This window comes from Coptis chinensis, chromosome 5, assembly GCF_015680905.1.
Source record: "Coptis chinensis isolate HL-2020 chromosome 5, ASM1568090v1, whole genome shotgun sequence".
Lineage (NCBI taxonomy): Eukaryota > Viridiplantae > Streptophyta > Magnoliopsida > Ranunculales > Ranunculaceae > Coptis > Coptis chinensis.
The window spans coordinates 74021254-74044918 of NC_141460.1; the positions used below are offsets into that span (position 1 = coordinate 74021254).

General features: G+C 37.9%; 1 protein-coding gene across 1 annotated transcript; it reads right to left on the reverse strand.

Moving 5' to 3' along the window:
* Positions 1-796: 796 nt before the first annotated feature.
* LOC147498837 (gamma-tubulin complex component 4-like) lies at positions 797-17015 on the reverse strand (the record flags this gene model as incomplete). Its single annotated transcript, XM_086563352.1, is given in 17 exon segments — positions 797-1391; positions 1482-1604; positions 2419-2566; positions 3620-3708; positions 8471-8620; positions 8622-8694; positions 8868-9068; positions 9189-9244; positions 11931-12017; positions 13872-13955; positions 14025-14105; positions 14277-14549; positions 15501-15621; positions 15791-15889; positions 16001-16137; positions 16563-16827; positions 16900-17015. Coding segments are annotated over 17 exon segments (2166 nt in total), but the record flags the coding sequence as incomplete, so codon positions are not given.
* Between the last annotated feature and the right edge of the window lie 6650 nt (positions 17016-23665).

Consider the following 23665-nt stretch of genomic DNA (forward strand, 5'->3'; position numbering starts at 1 on the left):
AAAAGCTGATGTTCCATGCATGTGTAACGTCTTCTTATTCATGACCTTGGTCCTTGGAATCGGCGTAGTAATCATCAGAACAATAACAAGAAGCCGAGAAACAACATAAAACACAAAAAGCCAGCCCTTATATCTTCTCATTGTGCACCACAAAAGTCTTTGTCATTACAATGTGTCAGTTTAGTGTATCAACATCTCTCCTCTTACTTAAGCAGATATTCATGATTATGCCTCCTAAACTTGTGTGTTGATCTCAAACTTGCTACTAAGAATTACCTGGTCCTTCCATGTATTTTGTGTTGTGCCAGCAACATAGCGTGTTTATTGTTGTGGGCTTGTGGCTGTAATGGTAAGGTTTCACATGTCTCCTCATGTAGCAGTAGCAGTACGTATATCAACTTCATAGGGTAACTTTGCATTGTAAAACTGAAAGTGATGATTGGAGAGGATCCCACTATCAAATCATATACTCAACTAAGATATTTCTGTGTTATTTATTGCGGAGAAGATTCATAATAGAAGTGTTAATAGGTTGAATCACTAACTCAGTTCATAGACAAACAGTGACTTGGTTAAGCCCCATATTTTCTTTCCATACCTTAGAGAAATAGCATATTAGAGTTGTTACGTTTTCATATCATGACCTGAATTAGTTATTAGGAAGGTACGAATGTGTTTGATTATGGTTGGTGCCTTGGTGGATCTTTCTGTCTTTGAAAACATCAGATGTCTTTCTTGTTTACAAAGTTTTTGACTGCAGCCTCTGGGAATAGAATTATAGAAGTAGAGGAGCAGCTTATAAGCCAAAGATAAGATTGCACTACCATTAGCCCATTAGGAAACAATGATACATTTACAACAAAATTTTCTTGCTAAGATAGCTGAAATCAAAAGCCACACACAAAACGGCCAGAATTCAAGAATAATAATACACAAATGTTTGCACCCACAGATACCGAAGTCCCCAGAAGGAAACTTCCAAATGCAAGCTTCAAACACACGTAGAAGTCCCTCCATGATGGCTCAAGTACTATCCGCCTCGTTCACCATTTACCAACTTCCAAATACAAGCTTTGAACTTTCAAGTACTATACTAGTAGAAGTCCCTCCATGATGGCTCAAGTACTTTTTGCCTCGCCCACTGTTTACCAAGCACGCAATCTAGCTACTAGACACTCTAGATCCAAGACCCAGTCAAGCCATTTTTTCAAGCACATTATCATTCATCAATTTATTTGCAGAAGCTTTCTTACATATGGCTGGCCAATCCACATCAGTGCACTTTGCATCTAATGGAATGCAACACTACAACTATTACATACTAATCACTAGTGCAGGTCTGGAAGGGTAGGGCGTGATCTGACAACATTCAGTACTCCTCTTGCAGTTGTCTGTTTGATAAGATGAAGGGTCCATTAGTTGTATTGATTTGACCAATGAAACTAGAAATATCATGAAGCACATACAATATAAAGTTTTACCTCAAAGAAGGAATTGAAGTTGAGACGCAAGAGAAACCTTCTCAAGAAGGGGGCTCGTTGACTACCAACAAGCCTGCTACTTCGCAGTATAGTGTACAAAGAATTTGATTTCTTATTAAATTCCTGTGGGGGAGAAAACATTAGGAAACCATAACAGAAGAAACAAAAATGGAACAAACCACCAAAAACAAAAAAGGATGGAGTAAACACAGCCGCATACAAGATATACTTCCAACTTCCTCTACCTCATTCTGTCAAAACTAATCTCGCGAGAGGCTGACTGAACTCTACCACCACAAGAGCAGTCAGCCAACACATTCTTTCTTTTCTGTTTATGGTCCAACTTACTTTTAACCCTAGATCCATCGAGGTGAAGGTGAAAATAGATCCCAAGATTTTTCCGCAATCCTCCAGGCTTGACATCAGGCCTTTAAAGTTTAGTAACATTTTACCTATATGGAGTTGATGTAACATTTATTACATTGCTACCTGACATTATAAGGAGCGATTGTTTAACAGCCAACTACAGGTTTACCATTCCATGTTCTCTTTTGAAAATCCCAGGAACTTAAGAAGTCAAATTGCAAAAATCAGAAAGCAGACATCAAGATCTTTAGTTGGGTATATAGTAGAAATTAGATACTATGTACGAATGAAACGTATTTGTTGCTAGTTGCTACCAACATCAAAGCATGAAAGAAATTTACTTACTCAACAATCAATATCTTTGTGTTCTAATTTTCAAAAACATTTATATACATTTTCTTATGTACATTTCTTTTCTCAGAAATGCATTAATTTACTACAAGTTACTACTATTTTAACTACATATGTGCATATTTATTCTTCCTGCTGCACACAATAGCAAGGCAGTATCTTATGTATACCCTGCCTTACATAGAGAAACCACACATAATTAAAAATATTTGGGCCATACCTCAGTTATATGTTCCAGTTCTGTTGTATTAACACTATCACATTCTATGTTCCAGCAAAACTGCAGGCAAAGCTTCATTATGCTGTCCAAAATCCTCGAGACAGATCCAATGTCCAAGAAAGATTGTGAAATCAGAGCGGACAAGTATCTAAACAAAAGCATAACAATAAGCACACAATTAAAAAGTATACATCATCAGGAATCAAAAGAGACACCGTGATCAGTAAATGAATACTGTGGAGATCAACACTAAGTTAGAGAAGTCCCCTTTGATATATGATCATGGAGATAATTATAGAAACTTGAAAATATATCAAGGAGTCATTGGGATGAAGGGAGGCTCTCAAAGGAAGTGGACAACAAGGTTTTTGCTGTTAAAACGTAGGGAGCACCAACAATGCTGTTTGATTATATCGATTGACAGTATGTCTATGCAAGAAAAATGAATATATCCTGCAATAATCCTTGCAACAATCATATAGGCAAGATGAGGTTTATGTTCAATCAACTGTTCTATCATTCAAAGGTCAAATATGAAGAATGTGGTGACAAGGTATTTGTTAAGATCAAGTTTTTTTTTTTGGATTGGCAAGCCTGTTTTTAAACGAGATCAGTAACTCATTGATACGGTGGGGTTCGAACCCCAGACCTCTGGTATCATCACCCAAAGGTTTTACCAATTTTGCTAGTTGGTATTCGTTAAGATCAAGTTAGAGGTCCATTTGGCCTCATTCAATATCATTTTATTATCGATAAGACCTATTAATTGTTATATCTAAAAAGAAGTATATCAACACCACATTCAATATCAATAAGAGAATCTTGGCAGAATAAGAGCCAGAGGGCTACCTGACATTTGTTTTTAAAGATAAAGAGTAAAAAAGGCTATTTGCTTAATCCATTAGACAATAATATTTGCCTTTATGCATTCAACATATGTTTCAAAGGAACAAAATCTTGCCTAAAAGGGTAAACAAAAGAACAGTAATGAAAGGTTATTTCAGACCATATCCTCAGTTGAAGGTTTAGAGAAAGACGGTAAAGTTCACAAACCCATCTAATAAAAAATCTAAAAAAGAAAGTAATGGACATCCAAAACAGATTGTCATACTGCGTTGATATGAGGTGGGGTCTAGGTGCACACCTGTGTGTGTGTGTTGGGGGGGGAGGGGGTGGTGGATATGAAAGCCATTTAACTTACTCTTGGTGAAACCCTACAAGTTCGGTGAAATCGTGAGAATCTTGGACATGAGCATGCAAAACGTTCCATTGAGATTCTATCACATCAACCTGGAAAAGAAATCAGACCTTATTATGAGAAATGGAACTCTCAAACTGATAATATTGTACAAAGGGCCTGAGACTCCCACAGGCAACGAAGTAGTAAGACTCTGATGAGACGTTCATGACCTAAATATGGGGACAACATTTATCTGTAAACAGCTGTAAAAGGACCGAAGCAAAATATTACATCAATCTTATCAGATCAGATTCTCATTGTATCCCAAAGGTTGGACATACCTGAATATCCAATATCCTATTGAAGTTTTAAGAAGACACTCAAATTTAGAAGATCGGATCTAGGCTAGAAATTAATGAACCAGATAAGGTTTGTGCATGATCAGATCTACTGATAGACACCTTAATGGTGGATAATCTAAAACCCAAACAGTTTTCGATACAATATTAAAGAAAAACCATATGTTGTCAAATGCGTCCAGGCAGCACAGGCAGTAATTAATAATGAAAATAGTTACCGGTGTGTGGTACACTAGTGTTATACACGCACAAAGTCAAGTGCTACACAAGAAGAAAGTAAGCTAAGTACTACAGAAGCATAACATAGGCACAGTGCTACACATGCACAGTGTAATACAAGTGATACACAAGCATAAACGCATGAGATTCACAAGAATGTCAACCTTTAAAGAAACAAATATTCTAACAGATGTTCTGTAAAATAGGAGCATAATTCCCTCATTTGCTCCGTCCCACAAGCCGATGTTGCATACTTGCATAAACTCAACCCTAAGGAGGATTATGTAGAATCTGTTGAATTTGTATTGCAGCTACAGTCTCTGCCCTGATTAACTGTTTTGGTTGTTCCTATTTCCGCGCACGCGGGGGGGGGGGGGCATCCAATCTAAGGATAACTACAATTCTGAATGATATGGCCCTTCTCCCCACAGGGGTAGCAGTAACCCCAAAAACGTTTGCCCTGTTCATCTCTCAATAGTAACTAATGATTCCTTAATCTGTTGCTTCATATGATAATATTGTCCTTGTCAGGTGATAAATGTTATCTTGCTCTAAGAGACATGCTTGATGCTTTTACCTACAACTTCACAAAGTATCCGGTGTTTGTGAGTGATCCGTTAATCCCTCCTTAAATTCCCTGCCCTTGTGGGACTCATCCAAACATAATCGAATAGCAAACGGAGCTAGTCTCCTACTCAAAAACAGTCAAGGTACCCTGCCTTAAAACTTTCTAGTCTTAGCTGATCTAAGGCTCTTTGGAAAGTACAGCACGGGTGAGTACATGCTTCTCCTCAACTCTCGTGACTTCCATCAAATAAAAACATCTCCTCTCAGACAAACTGGAGCTCTATATCTGCACTTCTGTCTAACCCATAACAGCAAAAAGAGTTTCCATATTTTCTCACCAGTCTTTGCTTCTGTAGGATCACTCGTACCACCAAATTTAGGTAAGGATCCATCTTCAAGAACCTCCCTGCCTGTTTTTTCCAGTCATCCTGGTAAGGAACTCTCCCAGCCACGACTGCAATTGCATGTCCTGTTATAGTCCCAACCTCCAACAGAGTCACCCTTTGTGCCCATTGTCTTAGTTGTTTGGTCTAAAGGCCTAGTTAGCTAACCACTTTTCGGGAACCTATCCTCTAGTAGCTCCTGGTGGTGGGCAGGGGGAAGTACTTGTTGATGGCAAGCATTGGCATAGAGACGCATCATATACCACCACCACCACAAGGAGTTACAACAGGAGAGGAACGTGAAAACTGGTTAGCTAATGTGACTGGTTTTTAAAGCAGATGGCTCAGACAGTTAACCAAACTTCACAAAAGGTGACTCGGACAAAAGGTTGGGACTACATCAGGGGAAGTCGCAATTGTGCAGGAATGGTATGACTGATCCTACGGAGGCGGAGAACTGGAAGGAAGATATGGAAACACTTTTTGCCAGTACAGGTTATAAAAACAGGAACAGAGGTTAGTTGCAGTTTGTCCGGAGGAGATGCTTCTATCTAGTGAAAGTTCGTGACTAAAGATAAAGAGCAGCGTCACTCACTTGGGCAGAGCTTTACGAAAGATTCGACTTACGATACTTCCCAGAAAGCCTTAAATACGCCAAGAGTAGAGTTTCTAGGATTAAAACAGTTACCATTATTGTTTTCAAGTCCGAGAATCATTGACTGTCTCGATTTGCTACTCTGTTACATTTGGATGAGGCCAAAACAAGCAAGCAATTTGAGAAGAGATTAGAGGATCACTTGAGGCCACTTGTGAAATCTCGCAAACACCAAACACTAAACACTTCGAGAAGTTGTGGATACAACGAGTCCGCGAGACTCATAGAGCAAGATCATATTGATCACACGCAACAACATCAATGACAACATTATAAGAAGAACCAAAAGACTGGGGGATCATCATCGTCAGTTATTGGATAAACAGATCAAATCTTTTTTGGGGTACTATCAGTACCGATGTGGGTAGAAGGGCCATGTGAGTAAGAATTTTAATTATCTAGAAGAATAGGTACACCCACAGATAAAGGAACAGCCAAAGAAGACACATTAGGCAGAGGCCACATAAAGAAGGTCACATAAAGGACCGTAGAGAGGGGGAGTGGGAGGCAGAGCCGGGGGCACGTGAAGTGCATGATCATGTGTATGATATAGCACCTGTAGTATCTGTTCAACTGATTCCTCCACATGGTCGGACTTATACAATAGCAGCCCGTGCTGGAGCGCAAACGAGGCAGTAGTGGAAATTATGTGCCTATTCCACACAATACTTGTAACAATAAAACTGTCATTCTTGTGCTTTTATACTTGTGTATTGTGCTTGTGTAGCACTTGGCGTACTTTGTGCTTGCGTAACACTTTGGCTTACTTTGTGCTCTTGTAGCAATGGGCTTATGTTGTGGTTGTGCAGCCATTCTGCACTTGGCTTACTTTGTGCTTATGTAGCATTGAGATTTAGATTCTGTCTACGTAGCGGTGAACTTGCATTGGTTGTGTAGCACTACTCATAGATTAGCTTGTGTAATACATCTGAGCCTAATGTATTTGCTTTGTTCTTTGCTTAGAAGAGAACATCCTAACACTAGCTAGCTCGGAACATACCGTTAGGTCACTGGTGTCGCACGTGAGCCAATCACCAAGCAAATTTGAAAGACACCTATTTTACTTGCATGACCTTATAATTAAAATGTTGTCGAATATCGGACGGTATTCCTTTTTAAAAGGGATAAGTTGGAATAGTGTTAAGTGGTAGGTCGTTACAAATTTATAATGATTCCCTGAGTGGGTTTTATCCCACATCAGTAGGAAACCATCGAGAAAACCACACACGTATGATGCACGGATACTCCTAAAATGCCATTGCACCCATATCGGTCCCTGGGTACTGGATACTTTTAGGGTACTGGAATCTCTGAAATAGACCTGATCCGATAGTTCTACTCCATTGAAATGTAAATTGTTCTTGAGACTTCAAGCTGTATTGACTTTGACATGTGCTATAATAGTTTTTCACATGTTCCTAACTAACTTTACTCAAAGAACTACTAACATAATTTTCATTATACACATACTTTAAAATATTCATATTCATTAGCCATACCAATAGGCCGTACCCGTATCCTAATATTTCAAAAAAGTCGTATCGTACCCCGTACCCGTGTCACCGTATAGGTATTCGTACCCGTATCCGTGCATCATAGCCACACACCTATAATGGGCATGCTTTGGGTGGCTAAGTGGAGACCAGCAACCTCTATTGATACAGATTGGAAGTCGTCTTAGATCATGGATAAATTGTATTACTTACCACTTACACATGTCAAGGCCTTTTGAGAATACTCTACAAGTGGTATGTGATACAATTATTCAAAATCCAAGAAAGCTTCCTATGCTACGTGGGATTGAACACACTCACAATATCACACAAAAATACAAAATTTCAAAGCTAAATATGAAACCATCTAACCTAAGTGTCCATTTTATTTATTACGTAAGTGTCCATTCATCACTAACTTAGTTACATTTACATACTACTAATAAATTGATAATAACAACACTAAGGACAAAAACACATATTTAAATGAAATATGAATATACACAAAATCTCAACAACATGATAATCTCTTAACAATATTTTCAAGCAATAAATTGGAATGCCTACTCCCAAAATGTTTTGGGTGTTTTCGAGTCACTCCTCACCCCATGTATTTTTTACTTTGAAGTATGCGCCCACTATTTCATGGTCTAACAGCATAGGCTTGCCTAATAAGCCGATTTTGACAATCCATTTTTCCACCTATTTTTTTATTTTTTTACTCTTTTATAAGCTTGTATATAGCTTAATCACGGAGGTTGAATTAGCCACACCCCTCACCACACATACTTTTAAGACCAAGATATACTTCCTTTTTCTTTCCATACTATGGTACCCATCACTACTCTCATTTGAAAGATCTCATTTTGGAGCTTTTCATAAATGATAATTTTTCCCAAAAACTGACTAATTGATAACCACTCAGCATTTTAAAATTCAAAAACAACAATTCTATCTTTACCATGTAATGTACACCATCTCTCTCCTTCAAAGAGGGAGTGAAACCTAACTACCAAATCTATGATTATCCCCTTTTTACCTTAAAAAAGGAAGAAAAGAAAAACAACGAAATCCCACATGCAGTCTTTTCCCTCAATACAAACCCAACCTAATTTATGATGAAGATAATTGTTCCAGTGTGATGGATATATATTCATAGGTTTTGTTTGTGTAAGTTAAGTAGTTAACACATATACGGATATAAAATCAGAATTTCTAATCAAGAAAGCCATATGCTCCCTCACACGCCACATTGGTCTAATTCCTTGTCTTCGTTGTTGAGATATAGAGCAGTTTATCCGATCATGGCGATGTTTAGCAAATTCTGTGTGATCTTGATGCATCATTTGAAGCCCATGATTTTTCCAATTCCATTTTGCGTCCTCTTCACTGAGTAAGTACTTGGAAAACCTTGAGGTACCTGAAGCACACAAACTGTTTATATATATGGAAGGAATGAGGACGATAGATTGGAAAGTATACGGTTTTGCTTCAGTTTTGCAGGAAAGATAGCCATATAGTGAAGCGATCTTTAAATATGATTTTGTTGACTTTTCTTGATGCAAAAGAAAAAGAAAGTGGAGGGGGGCTTACTTTGAGAGCACATCTTGGGTAAAGAATAACTGCAAGGGCCAATCCACATTATATTCAAGAGCAATACCATCCCATCCATCTAGGGACATCTCTGAAGCAGGATTTCCTTGTGAAAGAAAACCTGAGTTTTCATCAGTGCTAACTCTCACTTTTGGTAAACTCATTTGGGTGGACGCCATCGTGATTCCAAATGAAGGCATCCTAGTTGGAAAACATAAAGTTAGTTTAACTTAATGAAACGGTCAAAAACTGAATTGAAAATGGACAACTAGAGGGAAAAAAGTCCAGCTAGATAGCAAGAGTCATTTTTTGGCCGGTAACCTTAACGATACTCTAGAGAAGTATTTGTCTTCATCACTTATAGTCTTTATTGCAGCCTGCATAGCAAAAATTAAAAACCTCATTAGAATTCATTATTTTATACCATCAGGTTAAGTTTCCCAAATAAAGAAAGGAATGAGAAAGTTAATATGTAATCTACATATGTACAGTGTTATCAAAGTCGTACGATTCTCGACTTGAATCGTACGACTCGAGTCGAGTCGTAATCAAAAAGATCAGAATCGTACCAGTAAAGACAGGAATCGTTACAAAATCGAAATTCGAATCGCAAAATCGTAGGAATCGGAAATAATAACGATTCCTTCGATTCAAAAAAACAGCAACAGGTACAGATCAAGAACAGAAGAAAAAAGAAAAGAAAAAATAGAAAAAAATCAAAGAACTTACAGGTAAGTTTTCATACACTTCTTCTTCTTCTACTTCTTCTACTTCTAATTCTTTTTCTTCTTCTTCTATTCTCCTTTCTTTTCTTTTTTTTTCGATCTGAACTCTCCTCCTTCTCAATCTGTTTTCTTTTGTTGAGGAAGCCAGGAAGGGTTTCTTTTGTTTCTTTAAGTTATATGGACCTGGGTCCAACCCAACCTAATAAGACCTGGGTCAGGTCCATATAACTTTAGCCCATAGTCTATTTCGAAAATTAGACCAATTTCAACGAAATTTCGGTCTTTTTTTAAAAATTTCGACCATTATGTCTCCATTTTTTCAGAAATTTCGAAAATTAGAGTATATTTATATATGTTAAAAATTTACAACCCCTATATATAATATGGCTTGAATCTTACGATTTACGACTCGATACGATTTACGATTCGGTAAAAATGGAAAACGATTCTCGTTTCAATTCAAGAGTTGACAACATTGCATATGTATTCACATTTAGAGTCCAATTATTTGCACTTGCGATTTTTTTTACAGATGAGACGTATTAGTCATGAAAAGAATTGCTAAAATTAGTCATGACTCATAAGGAATTTAGGTAAAAAATACATTATAGAATTGATATCAACATACAAATTTAAATTCTCATAGATTTGTACTAAAAACATTTAAAAAAGCCAAACAGTGCTTACATCTAAATCTTAAAGAAAGAGAGGGATGATGCGTTCAAAACATGGACAAAGATGATAGACTACGGCAAATACGAGAACATGTGATGCGAGGGCGTCCATAGATTATCATGTGCACAACACATGCATACTAAATCCGGTAAAAATATCTCTTTTAGTTTGTATTTCTATTTTGATTCATAGTTAATTTAGAATTAGAATAGGTACTATTTTAGTTTTCCCAGTACAATTTGGAGTAGGAATTGTTTTAGAAATTAGTTTCTCTATATAAACAATTGTAGGCATAATACTTTTAGCTTTGATATTTTCTTCAAAAAAGATATTCAATTCCTAATCCTAATTGTACTGGGAAAACTAAAATAGTGCCTATTCTAATTCTAAATTAACTATGAATCAAAATAGAAATACAAACTAATAGAGATATTTTTACCGGATTTAGTATGCATAATCTATGATGCCCTAACATAGTTACATCAACCTGTTCTTCCTTTTTTCATTAAATGGGCAAAAAGGTAATGTCTTAACTCTTAACTAGTGATAAGCTGACAGAGACATGGGCAAAGCAGATATAGAAATGAAACGAAGTTGGTTAGTGCAGTTGTGAGGCTTCTAGTTATCTCAGTTTTACTTAGTTGAAGTTAACGTCTATTAAACATATAATTGGATGAGGATATTTGAGAATGTCCTAATTCTGACCATGGCTTAGAATTAAGCTGATGGCTTCTACAGGAAATGCCCATAGTAACCATGTGCTAGTGGGTTAACCACTTTACATGTGTCAGATAGAGGGACAACTGAAGGATTCTTTATTGGCCTGTTTGCTATGGCCTATGAAGCACCGATACGTCCCTAAGGGTGAAGTATCCGTGTCCGACACGGATACGCCCCGATACGTGTCGGATACGCGATTTGGAGTATCCGATTTTATAATTAATTTTTTAATTCCGATACGCGGGGGACAGTAATCTCACACATACAAGAAATTTTTTTAGAACTTCAACAACAAAAAAAACAAGTGAAATAAAATCCAAGTTAAGAAGAGATGCAAGAGAAGAAAGATGAAGTAAATCCAAGTTATACATGTAAGTTGCTGCTTAATGTGTTTGAATTGGTCATTTTATGAAGTAGAATTGCCATTTTAATTTGAATTTGGTGAAAAATACTCAATTATATAATATTTATATATATATTATTCAAACGTGTCCATGACGTTTCCGTGTCCTATATTTTTTTAAAATGTCGTGTCCGCGTATCCGTGTCGCGTATCGGTATCCGTGCTTCCTAGGCTGTGGCTCAAGTGCCCCAGCTTGTTTAGTAAATAGAGATAAACAAAACAATAATGATACTTGTATAACCCTATGCACTTCAGTATGTAATGAAAAGGAATATGCTGAACTAAGCAAATCTCAGGTAGACTAGTGATGAAATTCAGAATTTACATTAAGAGAAATAGATGGGGGAACACATCAGAAAAGAGAACTAAGAAGTCAAAAGTAGGGGTTGTCAACCTCCAAAAAAAACTTGGTTGGTTAACAGGCAGGTCAAGGATCTCATTAGAAGTCAAATGTGTGCATTTTCCAACTAGGAGAAAACTGATAGCAGCATAAAAACATAATGATGATGACAATGATGCAAAGAACATTAACAAACTAACCAGCTGAAATGGAACCATGAGATCAGATTCAGCAGTTGACTGACGTGGTGGTAAACGCATCAAATGGCGACTTTCTTCAAGGAAACACTGATACATTTAGTAAAAACTGTATTAGTAATGAACATAGAGAGCTTTTTCCAATTTCTAGCAAGTGATAATTTGATCTTCTATAAGACCAAGAATGATCTTATTAAACATTATGTTTATACTAAATTAATTTTGGGGGTTGACAAGTATGTCAATATATTTTTATGATAATCACAATTCCAACAGGAATGCTTAAGAAGATCAACTTTGGGCTTTGCCAAGGATGACATATTGCAGGAAAATAGTATACGGTCTCCGTGACAGAAGTGCGCAGTCCAACAAAACAAAGATGAGACATGTATAGTCCCTCAGAAATCATACCATGTATCCTACTCTCCTTCTACTGTTAGTTTCCCTAATGAAGGCAGCCAAGGTGTGTTATCCTTGAGGGCCGTTTCTCTTCGAAATTTCCAATTAAAGGAGGAGGTCTCAAAGGCCGGACGTGTCTATTTTAACTAAAGCGGAGGTATAAGAGGGCAAAACACCTCACCATGTTGTGACTTGGATACATCATTATTTATTTCTTTGCTACCAAGTTTAACCCGCAAAGCTTAAAGCTTTTGTCCTTCGGACCCAACCAAACCATGGGTGAGTGGTAACAACTGCCTCCTGTCTTCAACAGACAAATGATTCTGCTTCGAAGGAAATGTGCTTTTGCGCTGGTGTATAACCAAATCTATTTCCTCCAAATCCTAAAAAAACAATCCTTCAGAAGGATATCTCAAGCAAATATTCCAATGCTCTTCGATCTCAATCAAAGTTCCCACAGTCTTTTCAATGATCTGAATACTCAAAGACCCGCCAATAATATACTGCAGAGTGGGCATCACTTCTTGCAGAGGGAATGAAGCTCTCTTAAATTAGGAGAAACATTTGAAGGCGTCTTGCGCTCCTTGCTAGTTCTCCCTAGTAGAAAATATTAAACTACTTTGTTTTCTCTATGTAGTGGGGGTTTCCACAAGCTCCAATTTTTTTTATTCAATTCTCTTCAATTGGAAGGCTTTCTTTCTTCAAACTCAGTTCAATGGCTAAACTAGAAGAGCGGATTTCTTTGTTGGTCCATTCCCTCTCCCCCAGTAACAAAGCTAAATAGATAAAGTAACGTAATTAAGAGTCAACGAATAGTACCCACCCCTTCTCTCTCTTCCAACTTCAATTTTTATCTCTATTTTTATTCAAAGTAATTTATGTCCACCAGTCAGTTGCAGTGGAGGTGTCTATCCTGTCTGACTTCACACCTTACGCATGTTAACAAAGAAGGCTAGAATGGTAGATGGGTGTAGACATTCTACAGCAAACCAGTAAATACTAATGAGCAGAATGAGAGTAATCAAGTTGAAGACATATGCTTCCCATAAAGAACCAATGAACCATTTGTTACATTTATGGTCTCGTAAATACTTGATGTTTCCTCTTACATAAAGACATTTAATATTATTTTCCAGGGCAGCGACCTGTCACTTTCAAAAAACACTAAAGATAATTTGAATGATAACCATGAGAATCTGAAGAAATGGAAAAATACTGTCTTAAGTTACTTGTTTACAGTACCAAAGGTGTAAGCAGGATAGAGCTTGTAACACGTGCACCAACATCTTGCACAGGGAATGACTAGTATTGTTCATACCACACAATATTATTCCACTGAGAACATTAGCACGATGCAAGTGGTTTGTCCAAATATTAATAACAGCAGTCTTTTACAACTATGATTAGGAGGACAGCAAAACATGAAGTCTAATCTTTTTAACAAGCAAAAAATAAGGACAACATGTATATGCAAAGTAAGGTTCTTTACAGAATAAAAAAATTGCAGGAGATAAATGAAAAGGTCGGGAAAGGGGTATTCTTTACCTGGAAAAAATCTCCTTTCGCCAGAAGAAAATAATCTTTAAGGGCCTTAAGGTGGCCATTCAAGTCAGCGCGTACAACAACAAGCTGGAAAAAAAAGGTCGGGCTAAATACATGCTTCAAGTGCCGAAAGAAATGAATTGACATAAACTTCACCTGCCAAAGATGACTAGCCGCGATAGCACGAATAGAGTCGACAACGTATTCAAATGATCTTTTGCGAAACTCAGATGATTCCTACACGTGTTGAGCCACAACATCAGTCTAAAAATTTGATACTCAATTAGCATAGGAAAGAAAAATGTAGTTATCATTCATGACAAGAACTGAAAAATGAATATCAGGGCAAGAAGCCACATTAAGCACGATCCACTATAAAAAGTATCTCTAAGAACTGAGACATGATACCGTCAACTCTTGCAACATAGCATCAATTTTATCAGCCTCTGGCTGTGGAAGTAACTCTTCTCCGATCATCTTTTTATCAACAGAAGGTTCCTTCTGCAAAGCAAAGCGTCCTGTAAATCCTTGAATTTTATGTGTTTCCCTTGAAAATTGATGGTGAGAAACCACATCCTGACATTTGAAAGCAGGACTTGGATTCCTCAGCACCCTTATTGCTTTACCAGAAAAAAGAACTGACTCTGCAACACGCATATGGATATAATCTGGTAACATGTCCTGCATAGTTTATGTAATATAGCTCAATTAGTAATGAGTTATAGAACAACTGAACAAGATAACTAACAAGCTTTCAGAGAGCAAAATACTTATTATGAAGAAAAAATATTGTCATGAACATGTAATGAGTTACACAGAAGTCGGCGAGGAAAACACTTCATGCTACTAAACTATGCTAATTGGAAGATCTTTGTTCCATAACAACGATTCAAGAATAGATTCACGAGCTGATATGGTAGTTTAAGAAAATGAGGAAACATGAGTGTTTGGGAAGTCACCCAATATGAAAGACTAGCTTTTTCAATGTTATAACCAACCCTTTTACCCAATGTATACATGGGGTAAGGATTGGCTCATTGGTGAGAAAGAGTATAAATTTGTGGAACTGGTTATTAATCCAAAACACAATTAGCATGAATGGTGAATGATCTCATGAAGATAAGTAGCATGACCCTAAACACCTTGTGAAGTGAAGAAAGTGACGTCTTTATAGTCATTCATCAGAAAAATTCATCACAAATTCTTGTCTATTAGTAGTTAGCACCAAGTAAACAGTCAGATTCCGATGCCTTTTGGTACTGCTTTAGCAACTTAAAGTGAAAAAATGAGATGCCAAATACAACGACAACATATATGATAATTAGTAATAACAGTAAACTGATATTGATAAAGCTATCAAAAACCATAGTGACAATCATAGTATCTAATAATAGTGATATTAATAATACTATAGTTAGTATTAAAACCAGTAGGACATAGTAAAAGAAAGCAAAATAAAAGAAATGGTGGTACCACAAATCAATGTAGATACAGGAAAAGAAAAAGATGTGATGGAGGGAAATTGGACCATTGGATCCAAATAAAGAAGAAAAAGAATTTCCAGCATGTCCTCTATATGTAAAAATACCAACTCAAATAATAGGACGCAAGTGTGTGAGTGCACAAAATTACCAGGTAAATATGGAATCCCAAGTGCCAATCAGTTAAAGATGCATCCTCAGGTGATTTTTGTACTGACTTGGCAATCATCTCCAGAGAAAATGGCGCATTTTCTACACCCATATCTTCCTGCCTGAAAAATAATAAGAACATAGTATAGCATATGAAAAGTGATACCCATATGCAACATACTCAGATCTGGAACTTATAAATCAAACTGTAGGAAGAGTTCTCTTTTCATGTTGCATTTGCGTCTATTAAGTAATAAGTAAGTCACAGCTTAATAAACAGAGATTCAATACCTTCTTATAAAAAATTCTCCATACTGATCTTGAAGAATTCCATAAACCATCCAAGACGCAAGTTGGTGGTACATAACCTGATGCCCATGCCAAAGAAGCCTATACTTTTGGTACGTAAAAAACAGCAAATGAAAATCATTTTCAAATTACATAACCAAAAACACAAAAAGAACAAATCTGTATACAGTAAGGAAAATTAACTTCTTATACCTTTGGATACATGCTTGCAGTTCAGGCACTCCACAGTGGCATCGTTTGTGCAAAAGGTTAAGAAGTTGACCACCACGAACGTCATCCCGTTCAATCTCAACAATGAGCTCATGAAGAGGTGGTAAAAGCACAAAAAACTGAAACAAAATAAACCACTCTTATCTTCCGTCTCAATAAATAAAATTTTAACAAAAAAAAACATCTACGGAAACACTAATTCTATCACGTACAGAAAACAAGAACACAATTAGGCTCTGTTTGACAGTCATTGTTTGCCCATAGTGGGTAAACAATTTTTTGTGATTAGATTTGCCAATATTTGATCGGCAAATTCACCCACGATGGACAATGCCCACTACATAAACAACAGATTTATATACCCCACTTGCAATATGCCAATGTTAAAATTTTCCACTAGCAAGTGTACAAACATTTACATTTCCCCACTACATCTCATACCAACACAATAATACTCTTCTTTTTCTTCATTTATAACGCAACACAACATTAATTTCACAACACGTAAATAAAGCGCGCAAAACAATAAGTAATTCATACACACCTTATTAAGACCTTGAGTAACAGAAGCCAAAATAGGTACAGGATCAGAAAGCAAAACTTGCTCCACATGCAAAACAGCTGACCTGTAAATAGACAAAATCTCCACAATCCCATTCCCAATTGCTCTCCTATAAACACTATTTTTACTTCCTTTTCTCTCCTCCTCATTATTATTATTTACCCAACTTAAATTCCTTGCATTTGTAGCAAATCCATCAAGTTCTTTATAGTAATATCCTAGTTTTATTAACCTCTCTATTACTTCCCTGCAGTCAAACAAAAAATAAATAAAACATATATAAAGTAAAATGTCGGGTTAATTTTAATTTTTTTTTTACCGTTCGGGGGTTTGGAGGAACGTGATATCTGGAGCGAGTTTGAAAGTGGAGTCGTGGGGGATTATTAGGTCACCTGTGTAACCTAAGAGTGATAAAAGGAGTTCGTGTAACTTTTTTTTTTATGTTTGTTTGGAAATGAGGAAATTGAAATTATTTCGTGTGTTTGTGTTTGGGGTTTAGACGTGGCGCCCAAAATTGTGTATGTGGGCCGAGTTTGTGTTTAAAGAAAATTACTTGCTTTTGCAAGTCCTTTTTTAGAATAGTTAAGACCGAGAATAAGTTAGATAATCCGCTGCCCTATTACACTCCCTAAAAATATGATGAAAAGACACATCTTCAAAAGCATACATATGGTTCTGTATAGCCTTGACAACATCTTCACAATACTAGGGTGGCTTCTCCAGCTTGTTGATAAGTTGTATTGCTCTTTTGGAATCAAATTCAACTTGGACTTGTTTGAGCTGCAATCTAGCGCATTGAGCAATCCCCACTTCAATTGCCTTAAGCTCCTGGTGTAATACTGAGTCTGGTCCACCGCTCCCAATATAGGCAGAAACCACATTACCATGCTCATCTCGAATGATGCCTCCATGTCCACACCTTTTTGCAGCCACTGATCCATCCGCATTTAGTTTAAACTTTCCTTCTTCTGGACATTTCCATGAATAAAACTTTTGGACTGGCTCTGTAAATTGTACCTGTATGCCAATACTTGCGATAATCCTCCTTAAGTAAGGAGAACCAATCAAATCTCGAAGGGTGACTTGCAAATAGCTTTTCAAATCTCCGCATAGCTTTTCGAACACCACTGTCACTGCTAATCTTTTAGTATTTTGAAATCGTCTCGCATTCCTCTCCTTCCAAATCGCATCAACACCAGCACAGATGTATACCTTGTATACTTCAGCCACAGGTCCGATCTTTGACATATTCTGATAATCGATGACCATTCACGATTTGAATTCCTATCATCAGTTGTGACACCGATCAGCCTTTTGATGCTGCGAAACAATTCCTTGGAATACTCACATTCGAAAAAGAGGTGTTTAGAGAATTCTCTACTTCGATTACATAAGCAGCATGATGATTGGGTGAGGATTTTCTTTTGTATCAGCCGATCTTGTGTGGACAAGCTATTCAAAAGGAGTTGCCAGCAAGTGAATGAGTGCTTGGGAATCACCCATTTTCCCCAAACTACTTTGCTCCATTTCACCTTAGGAGAGACTGCTCTTAGGGCCATGTACGCACTATTAGAAGTAAACTGACCTGATTGGTGTGGCGTCCAAATGACTCTATCTTGATCAAGATTCCTGTTTATGCAAACCCCAAGGATTAGTTCTTTCAGTTGTCTGTTCTGAATGTTGTGTACCGCATCTGCCCAACCTCCATTCTCAATGATATAGCTTACTTTGGTATCAAGTGGAAACTGCCATTCAGCCACAACCAAGGGATTTTCCAGCAGAGGAGCGTTCCCACACCATAAGTCGTGCCACAGCAGAGTATTCTCACCATTTGCGATACTGTATGTGATCAATTTTCTGGCATCAGTCCTCACTTGAAGCACATGTCGCCATGTCCAGGAGCAATCTTTGTGAACCTTCATAGTCCAAAAATAATTGTCCTTGATGTGTTGTTGCCAACCAAGTCCACTGAACCTAAACATTGTTATCCCTCGAAGCTATCTTATGTACCAGCCCACAATAAGCTCCTCGATTCCAACATTGTAGATTCAGAATACCTAGTCCTCCTTCATCCTTGAGTTTGCTGATTGTACTGAAGCTAGCTTGATGAATAGTCCTTTTCATAGTTGCACCCCTCCAAAGAAATTGAGCACAAATTCTTTCAACACTCTCTAAACAAGTTTTGGGGAGTATGAAAGTTCTTGACCAGTATGCGTGAAAGGCCATCAGCACCGAGTGAATAAGTTGAAGTCTCCCGACATATGATAGAAATCTTGACTTCCAGTTAGTGATTCTGGCTGTGACCTTTTCTATGAGCGGTTGGCATTCTCTAATGCCCAGTCTTGTCGAAATGAGAGGTAACCCCAAGTACCTCACTGGGGGTTTGATTAGTTGTACACCCATAATTTGAGCTAAAGTTATTCCATCTTGCTGAGTCACTGCTCCGGTTAACAATGAGGTTTTATAAGTGTTGATTTGTAAACCAGTGGCCATACCAAACTCATTCAACCCATCCCTTAAAGCTGAGATAGAATCAATGTCACCCCTACAGAAAATCAATACATCATCGGCAAATACAAGATGTGACAATTGGCTTTTTCGGCATTTGGAGTGATATTTGATCATCTTTGACTCCAATCTCTCCTTCAGAATGCATGTCAGGATTTCCATCACCATAACAAAGATGTATGGAGATAGAGGATCTCCTTATCTCAGACCTCTGTTGCTTCGAAAAAACCCTTCTGGAGCACCATTAATTAACACATAGAATGATGGATTAGAAATGCACATCTCTATATATTTCTGCATAGAAGCTGGAATGTGGAATGTGCTAAGCATGGCTCTAACTGCATCCCAGCTCACTGTGTCATAAGCTTTTTTGATATCAAGCTTTATGGAACATCTCGGAGTGCCATATTTCATGTCGTAACCTCGGAGTAATTCATGAGAAAGCAGAATATTATCTTGGATCATTCTACCAGGGATAAAAGCAGATTGATTAGAAAAGACCAGATAATCAATCACCTTCATGAGCCTAGTTGTAATCACTTTGGATACACATTTATAAATAGTGTTACAGAGGGCAATGGGTTTGAAGTCCTCTACCTTAGAGGGATTCAAAGTCTTGGGGATAAGACAGAGAAAGGTGGAGTTAATTCCTCTAGGCATGTTGCCTGTATGGAAAGCATTTCGAATAGCTTTAATAAAATCCTTACCTACTGTTTCCCAGTAACTTTTGACAAAGAAATAATTAAATCCATCTGGTCCTGGAGCAGAATTATCATTCATCTCAAAAAGGGCAACTTTGATCTCTTCTTCAGAAATGGCCGCTTCTAATTCCTCCTTCTGTTCATTTTGAATCACTCCTTTAACCTTCAATGAATTGTAATAATTACTATCACTGATTGGCCCAGAATAAGATCCAAGAAAAGTCTTGTAATACTGCACTATGATCTCAGAAACCTCACTGTGCCCAGCTACTGCGATACCTTACTCATTATGTATACTCCAAATCCCCTTTCTGGCTTTCCTTTCTTTGATGGCATTGAAGAAGTATGTTGTACATTTGTCACCCCCAATCATCCACTCCTCATTGCTTTGTTGCTTTATATCTGCTTCTTCATCTTTGAAAAGGTCAGAGTACTTAGCAAGCGCCACCCTCTCTTTTTCACACAAGAACATGTCTTAGGGATTCGACTGTAATAGTACTTGGACATCAAGTAAATCGTGTTTTGCTGCTTCAACTTGGCCATGTAGATCAGAAAAATTAGTCTTAGCCCAAGCCTTAACCTTTTTCTTGAGAATCTTCATCTTCTCCATTAAAACATACATCGGATTCGAGTATATCTTGGTGCTCCAAGCTTGTTGCAGTAGAGTTTGGAATTCTGGTTTGGCAGCCCAGAAGTTCTTAAATCTGAAGGGGAAAGCTTTCTTAACATAATCCGTCCAGTACAACAAAATGGGAGAGTGATCGGACACTCCATGGGCCAAGAACTCTGCTTATGAGGATGAGTAAGAGCCTAGCCAAGCATTGTTTACCAGACATCGATCAATTTTAGTCATCACTCTATGGCTTCCCTCAGCTTTATTACTCCATATGTATTGGAACCCCAAATACTTTAGATCATCAAGTCCTGCTTGCAATAGACAATCCGCAAATTCTACCGCTTCATTAGGATGCATAGGAGCCCCTCCCACCCTCTCATGAGCAAACCGAATATTATTAAAATCTCCTGCTACACACCATGGTAAGTGTATATTTGACGCAATGGAACTAATATCCCTCCACAAATTTATTCTATCCTTTCGAGCATTCCTTGCATAGACAGTAGTTAACAAAAAGTTTATGTACTCGGCAAAAACAGTACCTTACAGTGAATCATTTGGTCTGAAACTTTGAGAAGTTGCATGCTTACCAGAGTTGGATTCCAACATATCCATATCTACCAGACGGATCTTTATTATAGTTATCAAACCCTTCCCAATTGGGACAACACAAACTACAAATTTCATGATATTTGTTTTGTCTCACCTTCGTTTCTAACAGCCCAAAGATGCAAATCTTTTTTTCCACTCTCAACTTATTGATTTCCTTCGCTCTAAGGATGTCATTCGTGCCTCTCACATTCCATATGCTGATTGGGGCAATCATTCTTAAAATTTGTGTTTATTTTTGGACCATTTAGGTCTTCCCCTTCTTTTCTTACTCGACTGCCCCTCGCTCATAGGATTTCTCTTCTCCTCAGTTTTCTTAGCCTTATTGCCTTGAGCTGTGCTTGTGTTCTGATTCTCAACTGGTTTACAGGGATCCTCCAGTAACATTGTCATGCTGGATTCTTGCAGTTCCACATTCTCTGTGTTAATAACTTGATCATTGAAATGTTCCATTTCAGGGAGAGATATCTCATCCTCCGAGGGTACCTTTTCAATCTCGTGTTCTCTTTCATTGTATTCCTCCATTTCAGCCCATGGAATACCCATCTGGATGGGTTCATCTACAGCAAACTGATCTTGGAATACTATCATTTCACTCCCAGTCTTCAGCCGATCCCCTATCTCATTCCCACTCTCCATTATATCCATATCATGAAGGATCGCAAATCTTGGCCCACTAGATTCTGCTATATTAGTTCCATTGTACGCATCCACTTGCTCCCCATTGTTCTCCACTTCTTCAGTATCTTGATGTGCATCCTCAGCTTGTATTACTTCACTGTACCCATCCCCACTCACTGGTGTTGTACCCGTGTCATTGGGTATACTAGGCTCTCCTTGGTCATTTCTGACACAACTAGTTCCAGCCCCTTCAGAAGCCTATACATTGACTCTCGGCACCCAAACTCTCCTTGTTGTGTCTTCACCAGGACCATTTCCATCATACATAACCGTATTGTTGCCTCTATCGATTCCAAAGTCTCTTCTCATAGCATAGTTTCCCCTATTCTGAAAACCGCTTGCATCAGTTCCTACTCTATTCTTGTAGGATGCTCTCTGATCATGATTTTGCTGCACTGTTCTTGAACATTTGTCGTTTGTATGCCCAAAGATGTGACAATAATCACATCGTTTAGGGATCCATGGATATTCATAAGAAATCTTCCTTACATCATTTGAACTCAATCGGATATCAAATGAGTCAGGCAATGTCTCATTTACCTTGTACTCAACACAAACACACGCATAATCTAGACGCCTTCATTCCTTTGTTGGACGGTCCTGGCAATGAGGTTCCCCCACCTTACTAGCAATAAAGCCTAAACCTTCATCAGTCCACATCACTTTGGGTACATTATGCATCTTAACCCAAATGGGAATAGTATTCAGCGATTTCATCTGCAGTTCAACATTTTGAGTCCATGGTCCTATAACAAGGCATCTTCCACTCATAAACACTGGACCTTCATCCAACACAGCTTGGCGATCTTCATCACTTCTAAATTTGAAGTAGAACAAGTCTTGATCAGCTGACATCTCAAAAGACCCCTTTGTTTTCCATTTCTGTTGCAGTACCGATTTCATGTGAGGAAAAGATAATATTTTCTCTAGAAAGAAGCCGACTAAATACTCCCTCCAAACTGTTTCACCTCTCATAATGAGGTCCAATGGTGCATCTGAAATACCATCTACCTCATATATATCAAATTGCTCCAGTATAGTATCTTGAGAAACAAGTCGAGAACTGGAGAATAACGAGCTCTAAGAGAAAGGTTGTGTCTTTGGAGCGCCAGGCATCAAGGGAGATCCACTCAACAAGGGTTGTTCAGCTGCGTCATCTCCAGAGGCAACTGAATCTTCAACAAAGGAGATAACCATCCTTGAGAAAATCCACTTCAGAACTCAGACTGTATACAGTGTAGGATTTTACCTGAAGTGGCAAAGAACAAGAAAATAAACAGATAGGAAAACCATCCGAAGGGTTTTATTCCTATTCTAGGTAAGAAACAGAGCACAGGATCAGGATGTAGTAAGATTAGGTTATCTCACTACCAGTCTCCCTAAAAACTGTCCCCATTAAACTAACAGAGCACCGATTTTTTTTGTGGCGACTACAGTGGGAAAACTGAATAGCCTAACTGTTTATACCTAACATACAACTTGGGAGAGCTGAATAGCCTAACTGTTTGTTCGCCCATGCGGCTAACCTGTCAGCCTCTCCATTAACATCTCTACTAATCCACCTAAAGTTCCAGGATCTAAACTCAGCCACTATTAGCAGAATAGCTTACCTAACTGCTGCCCATTCCCATATGCATGAGCTGCCTTGTAACGCACCAATAACTTCCTTGTTGTCCCCCTCAAACACAAAATGTTGTTTGTCTAACTGTTTTGCCAGCACACTTGCCACTTCAACTGCTTCCAACTCAGCTGCTGCTGCTTCCACAACCTTGAACATTCTCACTGCTGCTCCAACTATGCTCCCCTCATTTCAATTCAATAGCAATAGCCCGCCTCTTTGACTGATCTGATCTCTCAAGAATAGGAAGCATCAAATCTAATTATAATGCAATCATTATGTATGACAGGAAATATTATCTTAATATTATTATTTCCACAAAATAAACTAGGTTTAGGGTTGAGATAGTACG